This window comes from Felis catus, chromosome X, assembly GCF_018350175.1.
Source record: "Felis catus isolate Fca126 chromosome X, F.catus_Fca126_mat1.0, whole genome shotgun sequence".
Taxonomy (NCBI): domain Eukaryota; kingdom Metazoa; phylum Chordata; class Mammalia; order Carnivora; family Felidae; genus Felis; species Felis catus.
In genome coordinates this window covers 82,578,416-82,591,286 of record NC_058386.1, presented here as the reverse complement: position 1 = coordinate 82,591,286, position 12,871 = coordinate 82,578,416, and the positions used below count along the sequence as shown (strand labels likewise).

At 41.1% G+C, this 12,871-nt stretch overlaps 1 protein-coding gene and 1 non-coding gene across 4 annotated transcripts; both read left to right on the top strand.

Moving 5' to 3' along the window:
- Positions 1-1,967: 1,967 nt before the first annotated feature.
- Positions 1,968-5,002, top strand: TCEAL5 (transcription elongation factor A like 5). 3 transcript variants are annotated; one of them, XM_019824099.3, is made up of 3 exons: positions 1,968-2,096; positions 3,384-3,465; positions 4,103-5,002. In XM_019824099.3, exon 3 carries the CDS (start codon positions 4,130-4,132, stop codon positions 4,748-4,750), a length of 621 nt encoding a protein of 206 aa, XP_019679658.2. In that variant the 5' UTR covers positions 1,968-2,096; positions 3,384-3,465; positions 4,103-4,129; the 3' UTR covers positions 4,751-5,002. The 3 variants fall into 3 exon arrangements, with proteins under 3 accessions (XP_019679658.2, XP_023104936.1, XP_023104937.1); XM_023249168.2 differs by having other exon boundaries at positions 1,974-2,096; positions 3,384-3,451; XM_023249169.2 differs by lacking the exon at positions 3,384-3,465 and having other exon boundaries at positions 1,976-2,096.
- A 2,303-nt stretch (positions 5,003-7,305) lies between these two features.
- On the top strand, positions 7,306-7,570 carry LOC111558877. Its single transcript, XR_002740002.1, has one exon.
- Positions 7,571-12,871: the final 5,301 nt, after the last annotated feature.

The window sequence follows — 12,871 nt, the reverse complement described above, 5'->3', positions numbered from 1 at the left end:
ATTTGACAAAAAGATATTTATAAAAGTATATTCTCTAGGCTAGTTGGCCTTCACTTGTTTTTATATTGCATACCCATCTGAATATCTTATGATACTAGTGGATCCTATCCTAGGCACACACCCGGTGCCTAGGTACACACCCGGTGACAATGTACATATCGCTCCCAACCACACACACATGCACATCATTTTGAATATAATTCCAGAGGATTAAGACGGTTCTCTAGTTAAGAATGCTGGAATCCAAGGAGAAAGTGCTCTCACTTTAACATAGGTCAGCTTCTATTTGTGTCTTCCTTTTCTCATTCCCAAGTAGCTTCTTCTCCATCTCCTCTATATCTTTTCTCTACCTATAGCTTCTACTTTTCCATGATATCAATCTGCTCATGTATCAGGGTTTCTCTGGTTCCTAGGTACAGACCTTTTCATAAGTGCACATACTCTAGTACCTTCTAAGCATATGCAATCTTGCATACCATTTCAGGTGGTCCAAGACTTCATCAGTTGAGAATGCATGGTCTCCGTAAATCAGTACAGTCACCATGTCAGACTCCCTTAGACACTGAACCAAACCTGGCTCAGAGGGCACAGGATGGGTATGGACTGGGAAGCGGAAACCTTGCAGCACGCAAGGTGCTTTGGTGCTTCCTAGGTGCTCTGGCGAAGATACTGCAATTTAGAAACCCATCAGGCATCACCTCCTAAGTCAAGCAGTAGGCAGGAGACAGGGTCAAAGAAACTTCTACTTGGACACTCTGAATAAGGGCAGAGAACAGGTAGGTATGGAGGCTCTCCCCAGAGCAATCATTTCTCTGGGTTTTATAGAAAACTTCCACTGCAGGGGGCTGGAAGGGATGTGTCTTGGTTTTCAGTTGTTAGGACAGCATTCCCATCTCTGCTGGGGTTGACTTACTTCTGTGAGAATTTGGAAGAGGGAGGGAAGGATCCAAAGACATTTACTCAGGTCACTACCATGGTCATCTCTCCATGTTCGTTTTGGAGTAAGCAATAGTCAGGTGCGTGAATGCAAAGGAAGAGAGGCTCTGGAAGGTGAGAAGAGGATCTGGAAACTGCATATTCCCCGCTTCTCGAAAGGGCAAGGAAAATCAGACCATATCTGCATCCCTCAGATCCTCAGCCACCTTTCCACAACAGCTAAACTTCTGAATGAAAATAGCCATGGACCAAATGTTGAAGATTGATACTGTGTCTGCCATCAGATTTCAGCAAGTCTACTTAACACTCAGTGATTGTTTAGGCACAATAAATACATGTATTTTTAATAGAACATGGAAGAACTACCTATTTATGAAAATTACAAAAAAATATTTTGTGTATAGCCAGTTCAAGCCATTTTCCATACAGTAAAAATTAATGCAATGAACTTAATTTTGGAAACTTGTTGGGTTTTTTTCTATCCTAAACACATTCTTCGCCCCCAAATGAAAATAGCTTAATTTAATTTTTGTTTATAAGAATAACCCATGCTGAGGGGAGAAAATTAAATAAAACTGAAAAAAAAATATTTAGAAGAAAATAAAATCCCCACTTCAACTATCTGCTTCCCTACCTGGCAATCCACCGTGTACCTGCTATGTGAAGATCTGGAGGAGAGGAGAAACGAAAATCAGCGGCTAAGTTGAGTAGATTGACGGGATGGGGTAGGTGCTCTGAGATCAAAGGAGAGAAAGAAAAAACAATCCTCAGAAATGTACCAGTGGCCAGTTGCCCTAGGAGAAAATGTAGCTCTTCCCTGATAAAACAGAACAAACACAAACCACAGGGAGAAGGGGCCACATTTGATCTTTGGGATTAGCAAAGACCAAAATGGGTGACGGGCTCAAACGGTGAGAGGAGGGGACTTAAGCAGAGCGAGGCGGAAGGGGGCTAGTGAAGGGAAGAAGTGGGCTGGCTCCTGACGCACTTTCTGCTGGTGGGAGGGGAACTAGGGACCCGAGCCCACTGGTGACGTTTCCTTCACGTGATCAGAGGCCTACGTGTGCAGAAGTCCCTCTCCTCCAGGTACCAGCTCCCTATTTCCGTGGAGAAAGATTTCAGACTGAGGGACAGAGGGCAGCTGCCCTATAGCCCTGCAGGTCGGTACAACCAGAGGAGAAGTTGCGGGGGGGGGGTGCACTGGGGTATGGATGGTAACTGATAGAGGCTACAGAGGATCCTGTCTGCTTTCCAGATGCCACCCCCTCCCATCACCATTCATTTTGGCGCAGGAAATTGTATGAGTGTTGAGGGAGAGGTCTGGGTACCAGCTCTTATTTCCCCGGATAAATGTGGGCTTATGGCAGAAAGAAATGTGAGGAGACGGAGGCATCTCTCTGGAAGGGCTACAAATCCACAGGCACCTGCGGACCCCTGGGATGGGGGATGGCAAAGGGCAAAGACCCGAGCGGGTCCAGGACTGGATTCTCTCTATCCCTTCCTTTCCCAATGGGTGTGTATTTGGTACAAGAAATCCAGGGCTTGGCAGGAGGAGGTGGAGAGGGACAAGGGGTTGAGAATGGGTACCAACTGGGATCTCCTAGGAGGCAGGTTATCCAGAGACGTCTGGCGGAGAGGGCCGGGGGAGGGGGATGACGATGAGGAGGAAATAGCCTGATCTATGCCGGGCAGCTGGAGGATGGCACAGCATGTGAGCCAAAGGTGGGGAGGGCCTGTGTTCTCTGCATCTCTTCTCCAACTTCCGTCCATTTTGTAGCCGAAAATGATGGCCTGCAGGTGGGGGGGGGGGGGGGAGGAGGTGCTGCAAAGAAGGGAGACAGAGATTCAGTCTGGAGACTGGAGCTCCCTGTTGGGGAGGAGTGGCTTCTAAACTAAAGAACACTAACAGGAGATAAGATGAGCCAAATCTACTGAATTTGGAAATAATTTGTCTCTTGCATTGTAGGAAAACGTGGTATTCTGTGTATGTAGAGAGGCAAGGGGTGTCAGGAGTGCTCTGGACGTTTCAGTCCTGCCTCCTGACTCTATCTTCATCATTTTCAGAAACGTGATGGACTTTGTGCTATGTGGGCACCCTGGAGTGGGGGGTTGGGAAGGCAGATACCTGAGCCCAGCAGGATCTGCCTTCTGAACATCACTGTCCTGAACCTCACTCATTTTAGTGCAAAAACAAATGAGATATAAATTTGGGAGGAAGATTCAGAAACATAGTAACTCTTTGGAAATAATTGTTCTCTGCCATTGCCCAGTGGTAGAAAATGGAGGTATTAGGGAGAGGCTGTAAAGGGGGATCCGGGAAGCAAGGAAAAGGATTGGGGGGTGGCACGAGTTGGGAAAGTGTTGACAACTATAGTGTGAAAAGAAACAGCGTCCCAGTTGCCAGTCATTCACTTCTCATTTACCATCTGTCTCTTGTCTCTTTATAGGTCTTCAGGTCGGTAGTTGTAGGCACCAACCCAAACAAGAAAAGGAAAGACCTGCAGTATCAGTGCAGGTCAGTGGGAGAAGGTAACTGTCCCAGGACCCCTGGGAGTAGCAGTGACTTAAGCTTGAGCAGAGGTTGGGGAGGACAACCTTCCTCCAAGCCACCCTACTGCAGTCTCAGAATACATGGCCTATGTCAGGACCCTAAGGGAAGGAACATGGTGCTTTATGGCTGGTGAGGACCAAGGGAAGAACAAAGAAGTGAGAGACGAGAGACATGGCATCTGTGAAGCCCCTTGAAGATATTAGAATAGCTCTGAAATCTGAGAACTGGCCATTATCTGTTATATCTGCAGTTCTAGAAGTCTTACAACTGCAGGCAAGGAAAAAAAGAAACTGGCCAGGATTCCTGCAGGTCAGTGTGAGTTGGGGCTACCCATTTAAAATTGTCCTGGGCATTGCTAAGGCCAGAGCAAAGTTTAGGGACAAATCTGCTCTTATACAGTTCTCAGCACACCCCACTTAATGTAGAGAGAAGCACCTGTGAAAGATTCTGTAAGGCTGGCTCATGTAAACATGTGGAAGCGGGGAGGAAAGGGAAAAAATGTATAGGTAAGAGTGCACCTGTAATTTGGGTAGGGTAAGGAAAACTCTAAATCATAAAAGCAAATATTTTTCGGACCTATATTATACAACCTAAGTTTTCCTTTTTGTCTCCTAGGACAGGCAAAGGAGGGAGAATCTTAACATGGAAAAGGTCTACAAAGAAAATGAACGAAAGCCAGAAAATGAAGGAAACTTCAAAAATGAGGGAAAGCCAGAAGACGAAGTAGATACAGAAGATGAAGGAAAATCAGATGAGGAAGAAAAGCTGGAAGTGGAGGGGAAGCCAGGGCATGAGGGAAAGCTCCAGAATGAGGGACAGCCAGATGATGAGGGACAACCAGAAGATGAGGGAAAGCAAGAAAAGCAGGGCAAGTCTGAAAATGAGGGAAAACCACACAGTGAGGGCAAGCCAGAATCCCTGGCAAAGGCTGAGAGTGAGTCGCGGGCTGCCGAAAAGCGCCCAGCTGAAGATTATGTGCCTAGGAAAGCAAAAAGAAAAACAGACAGGGGGACAGACGATTCCCCCAAGGACTATCAGGAGGACTTTCAGGAAAGGCACTTGGGCAGTGAGGAGATGATGAGAGAATGTGGAGATGTGTCAAGGGCTCAGGAAGAGCTAAGGAAAAAACAGAAAATGGGTGGTTTTCATTGGATGCAAAGAGATGTACAGGATCCCTTTGCCCCAAGGGGGCAACGGGGTGTCAAAGGAATGAGGGGTGGGGGTAGGGGCCAGAAGGACTTAGAAGATGTCCCATATGTTTAATGCCTTTGGCCTTCAATTCTGATTTCTCTAGTGAGAATATTGCTGACCCTGCTTTCCCTGGTAGGCATTTGCCGGGCTATGTGCTTTAACCTTATGCTGATACTTTGCTTTAGGTGTCACTCTCGGTTACCAGCAGCCTTCACCCAACTGCAGCACTCTGTCTTTAAGTAGGGAACTTTCACCCATGTGCATGGAAAATATGTTCATGGTACATTGTAAAATAATAATAAAAAAACAGTTTTCAGAACCGCATATACAGCATCAGCCCATTTTTGAAAAAAAAAATAGTTACATAATACATCCATGAGTAGGGAAAACTATGAGTATATCAAAAGAGAAATGGTGGCTTTCTCTGTGTAGTGGCAATGGAAGAGATTATCTTCTCTCATCTGCTTCTTTCCTGAAAAAAACATAGATTACTTTTACCATAAGATAAATAATAAAAGATGTAAAAATGGGAAAACACATACAAAGCAATCAAAATAACAGTTCAGTGAGTTTATGAATGCAGTGGAGACACTTAAAATTACTTTGGCAGGATGTGAATGATGTGTTAAATTCACATTCCCTCTGGGACTCAAAAATGGAGGAATTAACCTGAGAGTTATTACAGATCCATTTCTGTAACAGTCTCATCATCTGTGAAATGGGGATAAAACTTCTCTTCCATGGCTGTGGAGAAGATCAGATGAGGTACTGAGTATGTGAGCTGTATTGAGTTGACTCCTACCCTCTGACTTGCAGTAACAGAAACAGAACTCTGTTTGGGGGAGGGCTGAAGGAAGTCTCACTTGTGTTCAGGAATAAGTCCTGGAAGCTAAGAGGTGGGTGCCACTTTACCTTGAGTAATACTATGTTTGATGTGCACTGTGCTTCTTCTCATGGGTCCTGCACTCCCCTAAGGGCCTCACTGCTGCTAGTGGGTTGGAATCCTCAAGGTAACAAAACCTTTTTGATTTCCAGAGAGTCTCTGCTGAGTTGAATCCTCACTATGTTCCCTGCTAAACTGTGGAGAAAGTCCCTCTTTCCATGTTATACTGTAGTTTTAACACTGACAAGAAATGTGGGAAAATGCTTTGTAAATTTTTAATTAATATACTTTTCAGACATAATTACCCCATTAGACTTGCCCTTTTCAAAACAAAGAATTCATCTTGCTGATTTTGGTACCCACAACATATAATAGAAGTTTTTTTTTTTTTTTTAAAGCCAGTACATTATCAAGTCAGAATGCCTCAATTCTTGCTCCAGTTCTGTCTCTGATTGAATATGTAAGCCTGAGCACATAATTTCATTTTTTAGCAACTGAAACTTAACACTCCAAAAGGAACACAGCAGTACAGGGATTATATCACAATTCATTGGTAAATGATTTTAACATTGGATATAGTAGTAGTCTCAAATTTTGCTAGCTGCCAGCAGACTACCTGCATTAAAATCATCTAGCTACCTTGTCAAAAATTCACAATCCTGGCACATCCAATATAGAAGAATCTCTTTTGACTTGTCCTCACAATGTCGGTGTGTGTGTCTTTTGTTCTTAGCTCATTTTTATCAAATGGATACCTGTAAATTTTTTTAATCCAATAGTGCAAAAAATTTATTATTAAAAATCTCAGTCTGCCTTGCCATTCCACATTCTCATCCTCCAAAGGCAACTACCATAAACGTTTTTGGTTTCTTCTAGTATTTATCTCCATACTTCTGAATAATATACTTACGCTGCAATTTCTTTTTTTATAAACAGTTGCATTGAAATGTAATTCACATACCACAACATTCACCCTTAATTTTAAAGTGTACAATTTATTGGTTTTTAGTATATTAGCAGAGTTCTGAAACCATCACCACTATTAGTTCCAGGATATTTTCATCACCCTGAAAAGAACTTTATACACATTAGCATATAATGGTGTTCCCATTCTCTTCTCCCCCCAGCTCCTGGCAAACAATGATCTACTTTGTCTCTACAGATTTGCATATTCTAGACATCTCATATCTATGGAATCATACAATATATGACTCCTTTCAAGTAGCATGAAGTTTTTAAGTTTCATCCATATAGTAGCATGTATCAGTACTAAAAATTCATGTACATGGGATTTTTTGCTTTTTAAAATAAACTTCATTGAGAAGACAAAATATGATATTTACAAGTACAGAAATTATGGTTCTGTCTTAGCTTATTATGTAGATAACCTCAGTGCATGCTAATGATTATGTCCAAAGTTGCATTAACTTCATTTAAATGCTTTGATTCCTTTTATGAAGAGGTACTCTAAATTTAATGTACTTGTTTCTTGTCTGTTTTAAAGTAAACACAGGTGTGTAGTATGTGATACACTACTTATTCATTTCTGCTGAAAGAACCAAAAATGTTTTTCCATTCTTTTTTTACTTGAAATCTTTCATTTTATTGAAATATAATTTACATGCATTGCTATATGTTTAAGATGTACAGCATGTGGATTGATTTACATATTTGTAAATTACCACAATAATTAGTTGTATACCCATCATCTCATATAGATATGATAAAAAACAAAACAAAACAAAACACCTGTTGGGAGAGGGGCCTGGAGCAGCACCACCTGTGTGGTGCAATGGTGTTGCGTGGAAGGTTCATGTAGGCTGAGTTTTGAGTGGATGCACAACTGTATGAGTGTACGAGTGGGCCATGCAAGGTGAGTGTGTGCCCCAATCCCTGAGCCCTTGCCCTCCCCCACACTTTGATAGTATTTGATCAAGGTGTGACCCTACCCCTGAGGAGCTGACCTGAGATGAAAAGCTTCCCTCCCGAGAAGTCCCCTCCTCTGTGCAGGGATCTCCCTCCTCAAAAAAGGAAATAAAAAGAAAAGAAACGAAAAAGAAAAAAAATATGGTGATGAGAACTATTGGGATTTACTCTCAACAACTTTCATATATATTATACAGTAATATCAACTTTTTGCATTTAAATATGTGTTTTATTTCCTTGAGTATATACCTAGGAGTGGAATTGCTATGCTATGTGGTAATTTTATGTACAACTTTTTGAGGAACTGCCAAACTGTTTCCTAAAGCAACTGTGGCATTTGACAGTCCCATCCAGATCCTGTGTTCAAGTGTTCCAACTTCTCTGCATCCTTGCTAACACTTGTCATTGCCTGCATTTTTTATTTTGGCCATCTTAGTATAAAGTGGAATCCATTGTGGTCTTGATTTGCATTTTCCTAATGGCTAATGATGTTGAGCATATTTTCATGTGTGTATTGTTCATCTGTATATCCTCTTTGGAGAAATGTCTATTTAAATACTTTACCCATTTTAAAATTGGGTTGGTTGCCTTTTTATTGTCAAGTTTTGAGTTCTTTCTTGATCTTGGCTACAATTCTCTTATCAGATATATGACTTGTAACAGCTATTTTCTAACTTATTAACTTAGTCATTATCCACTGGCTTTCTTATACCATAATTGAGTAGTTCTCTCTTCTCATCACAATCTCCATATCTATTGCCTATCTCCTAATTTAGCTTTATCACATCTAATGTGTATTGTAACAAGCCTTCAGTGATTCTGTTGTTTAACTCTGAGGACCATTTGTTCATTTGTCAGGTTAGGCTAAGCTTATTCTAGGGTAGCTACCAACCCCAAAACATCAGTGGCCTACCACAACAAAGGTTTATTTTTGAAACTTCATGAGGATTGGGTATGGACAGGTTCTGCTCCCTCTAGTTTCCCAGAGATCCAGACTAATCACGATACCACTGCAACAGAGGAAAAGCATACATGGAGATCTCACACTCATTTTTCCACACCGTGCTCTAGAAGTGATATAAATCACTGCTGTTCACAGCCCATTTTTTTTTTTTCATATTTCTAACTCTTCAATTCTGGCAAACAATTCTGAGAAAGGTGTTATTATGCCTTCCATATAGGTGACTTAATTAAGGCTCATAGAGTGTAAGTGATTTATGCAAAGTCACATACTGGTAAGGGGAAGGGCCAATATTGGAACTTGGGTTTACTTGGCTCTAAGGCGATGATGCTTAACTAGTTTGCTTTCCTAGATACAAGGATTTGAATTTTATCTTCACCCTATTGACCAACCAATCCTTTAAGATGTCAGAATAGTGGTAATGTTTTTTTCAGATGACAGATCTAAAGAGCAAGGCTCACAATGGCATTGCTTCCTCCACTATTAATGCCTTTAAAAGACATTTAATGCCAATTCATGGCTCGATTGCCTTGGCCTCCAAGTCATGGGCTCTTCCTATAGTATAGTGGTAACACCTATTTTCTCCTGAGTTGGAAGATCACATTCCTTCTTAAGATCCCTTTGCCTGGAATCTCTTATACATTTGGGCCTGGGATGACTCAAACATTAGAAGTACTGCACTGGGCAGATACAGAACTGATGTCACTACAAAACCACCAAAACAGGCCCAGGCACAATCAAGGCCTTTCTGGGAGTCGGAGCAAGGTTGGCTGGAGTAATTGTCCTAACTTCATCCCCATGCCTATTATTGTTCTGGGGGCTATTTCAATAGACTCTGAGAGAAGGGTTCAACATGTCTACTTCAAAACTCAAATTATCTGTTCAAATCCAGGTTTTAACTGGCTCTGAAAGGGAGCAATGCTTTAAAGTTTTATGGTATGGAGTTTAATTTCCATCCCTACAAAATTCTCCTTCATACTTCAAAAGTGAAAAGGACAGAGAAAACAAACAATAAAGCCTTATGACTAACAATGAAGAGTTTCTGTCATTGGAGACTATGGAACCTATTACCTGTTCCTTTTAGCCAACAAAGAATGACCTATGTTGCTAAGGATAGTCATATAAGAGATAGCTACTTTGCTTCTACCTCACAATCTTCCCAACCCATAAATACTTTTGGGATAAGAAAATATATGTTCCTGAGAATAGATATCAACTCCCTGTCCACTGCAAGCCACTAGAGCAAAAGAGTTTGTACTTCTTATGGGAACCAAAAGGAACCTTAAATCAAGTGTTATTTAATTTGTAAAATGAACAAGACAATTTTTGGTTTCATCCCCAAATGGAGAGCTAAAAAGAATAGCACTGACATTACAACAGGAAAGAAAGTTGTATAAATGGCAAAATAACAATTTTTCTTAAAACTCTCAGAGAACTGAGTTCACAAGGCAAACAATTATCACAAAATCTAGAGAGAGACTTGTGGAGGGAGAAATAGGACCTGACTATCTGCTTATCTGGGATAGACACTACCAAACAGCATGTAGACCAGTAAGAAAATTTGGCTTGAAAATGCTAATGACTTTCTAAAGACTGAGTGAGGGCTAGCATGAGTGTGTGAAGTCCCCGAGGGCTGCAGATATAAAGGGCTTACATTCAGGTTTTATTCCAAAAACTTCCAAGTGTTCCTAGGGACGATCAGGGAGAACCTGAGAAAGCTTGCTCCAAAGTGCCAGCTAAGAGACTGAGACAGCAGTCACTGATGAAATTCCAACCAGACTAAACTCCCCTGATAAACAAAAGACTTAATCATGCAGGAAGAAGGACAACAGAACCCAGATCTTGAAGACACAAGTAGAACCCCACAGCAGTTGAGGAAAGGAAACTGAAAAACAAAAAGCTCTATGAGGGGAGGGAGCAGGCATGTGTGCTAGGTTCAGCATTGTATCTGAAGGAGAGGCATGAATACATGCAAAGGTTACATCACTAAAACTCAGGTTCACAGTGCTTACCTAAGATGAAGACCTTATCAGAACATCAGAGAATGCCTGTCCCTCTCTCTGCAACACGACACTAACAACCACTGAGTAAAAATAACAGTGGAGGACAGCAAGAAACATTCTTTCTCAGAAGAGCAAAAGAAAACTGCAAAGCCAATTGGAAAGACTCAAAGCCAATGGGAAGAAAACATCAAACTAAGCCCAACTTCTAACTAGATTAAACTTCCATACTAAAAACTTAGCAGGAAGGACATGTTCATCTTCAGTCATAAACTCTATTTACCTCAGTAATTACTATTTACCAAGTTTTCAGGTAATATTATGAGAAATACAAAGACAAGAAAAGAAAACATTCTGAAGAGACAAAACAATAATGAGAACCAGAATCAAATATGACATGGGTCTTGAAACTATCAGACAGGGAATTTAAAATAACTGTGGTTGGTGTTCCACTTCTGGCATGGTAATGTGAGGAACTCTGAGGATCCATTCCCCGGTGAAATTGCTGAAAGTTATTTTTTAATATAACCATTTGAATTCTTTCAAAATTATCATAAGGGTATACAGGAAATAGAAAAAAATGATACATTTCTTTAAAAAATCTAAAACAATAAGAACAATGAGAATCTGTGACATTTGAACCAAGACTTTCTCCATCCTTACACCTTCCCAGCTCAGCATAATGGAAATTATACTCCAGAAGGGTACAGCCAAGAGCACAGTTCCCTTCTCACCTCAGCTCACATCTGAAGGGTCACTTTATCTTTCCAGGAGAGAAGGAACTTCTTATACTGCTTTGAGTTAATCTGTTGCTCAGACTATAAGTTTTAGGTGAGTGTAGCCAAAAGGTGAGGGCTCCCTTCTGCCCAGGCCCAATTTATCAGAAAGAAGCTCTCCCTTTAGCACAGTGTGCTAAGAATACTGGGCCCCCAGTTCCCTGGGACAGGCAAGTCAAGAAGACTTGATGGTTCTTAATCCCCATTCAAGTGCACAGGTACTAAAGCAGGAGTGTCACTCAAAGAGAATTGTGCCACTGTACCCATCCCTAGCTCCAGAGCCTTGTATCAGAGTTTTTTTTTTTTTTTTTTCCCATTGGGAGAGGCAGGTTTTGAAGTGGAGAGCTCCAATCCCTTTCCAAAGCATTGTCACACAGTGTGGAGAGGTTGAAGTTTGAAAGCATAAGAAATGAAGATTGTGGTCAAATGCAATTAAGAGGAGGTCAGTAGATTAGAGATGTAACTTAACATTATGCCAGCTAGTTTATCAGAGGATTAGAAAAAGAGACAGATAAGTAGATTCTTATTGGGATCAAAACAAACATCAAACAATGACATCAAAAACTATGTCTGAAAAAGAGCCAAAATTTCATACCATAAATCAGTGAAGCAATTTATGCCCCAGAACAGTTTCAAAAAAAATATAGCAATAGGGCACCTGGGTTTCTCAGTTGGTTAAGCATCTGACTTTGGCTCAGGTCATGATCTCTAGGTTCATGAGTTTGAGCCCCACATTGGGCTCTCTCCTGTCAGCACAGAGCCTGCTTCAGATCCTCTGTCCCCCTCTCTCGGCCCCTCCCCTGCTCTCTCACTCAAAATAAATAAATAAATAAACATTAAAAAAAATTAAAAACAGGGGTGCCTGGGTGGCTCAGTCAGTTAAGCATCTGACCTCAGCTCAGGTCATGATCTCATGGTTCATGAGTTCAAACCTCGCATTGGGTTCTGTGCTGACAGCTCGGAGCCTGGAGCTTGCTTCGGATTCTGTCTCTCTCTGTCTCTCTTTCTCTCTCTGTCTCTGCCCCTCCCCCACTTGCACTCTCTCTTAAAAATAAATGAAACATTTTTTTTTAATTAAAAACAAAAGAAAAAGAACAGAACAATCAGCCAGCTATTAGTGGAGCTTAACAGCTAAGTATGTTCAGGGAAAAAGATAGTGAAGAGAACTGACAAAACCATTGTCATACAACAGTGACTGTGGGCATACCCAATTCTGTGCCCTCTCAGGAACAATGAAAGAGTCTTTACATAGCTGGGAAGAAATGGACATGACTAAAATAGCCAGCCACTAAACAAACAAGCAAACAACAACAATAATAAGCCCCAGGAGAAGAACACAAGTACTCAGAGTTGCTAAAATGTATTACCTAAAAAATTGCAAGACATGCAGAGAACCAGGAAAGTATGCCCATGTATGGGGAGCAAAGCATGCAATAGAAACTGCCTGCAAGAGTGACCAGATGTTAAATTTAACAAAAACTTCAAAGTAGCCACTATAAATATATTTCAAGAATGAAAAACCCTGTGATTAAAGAATAAAGGCAAGTATGATAACAATGTTAAATCAAGTAGAAAAAAATAAAAATGAGATATTATGAAAAGAAACAAGTGGAAATTCTGAAAAGTACAAAGAATGAAATAAAAAAT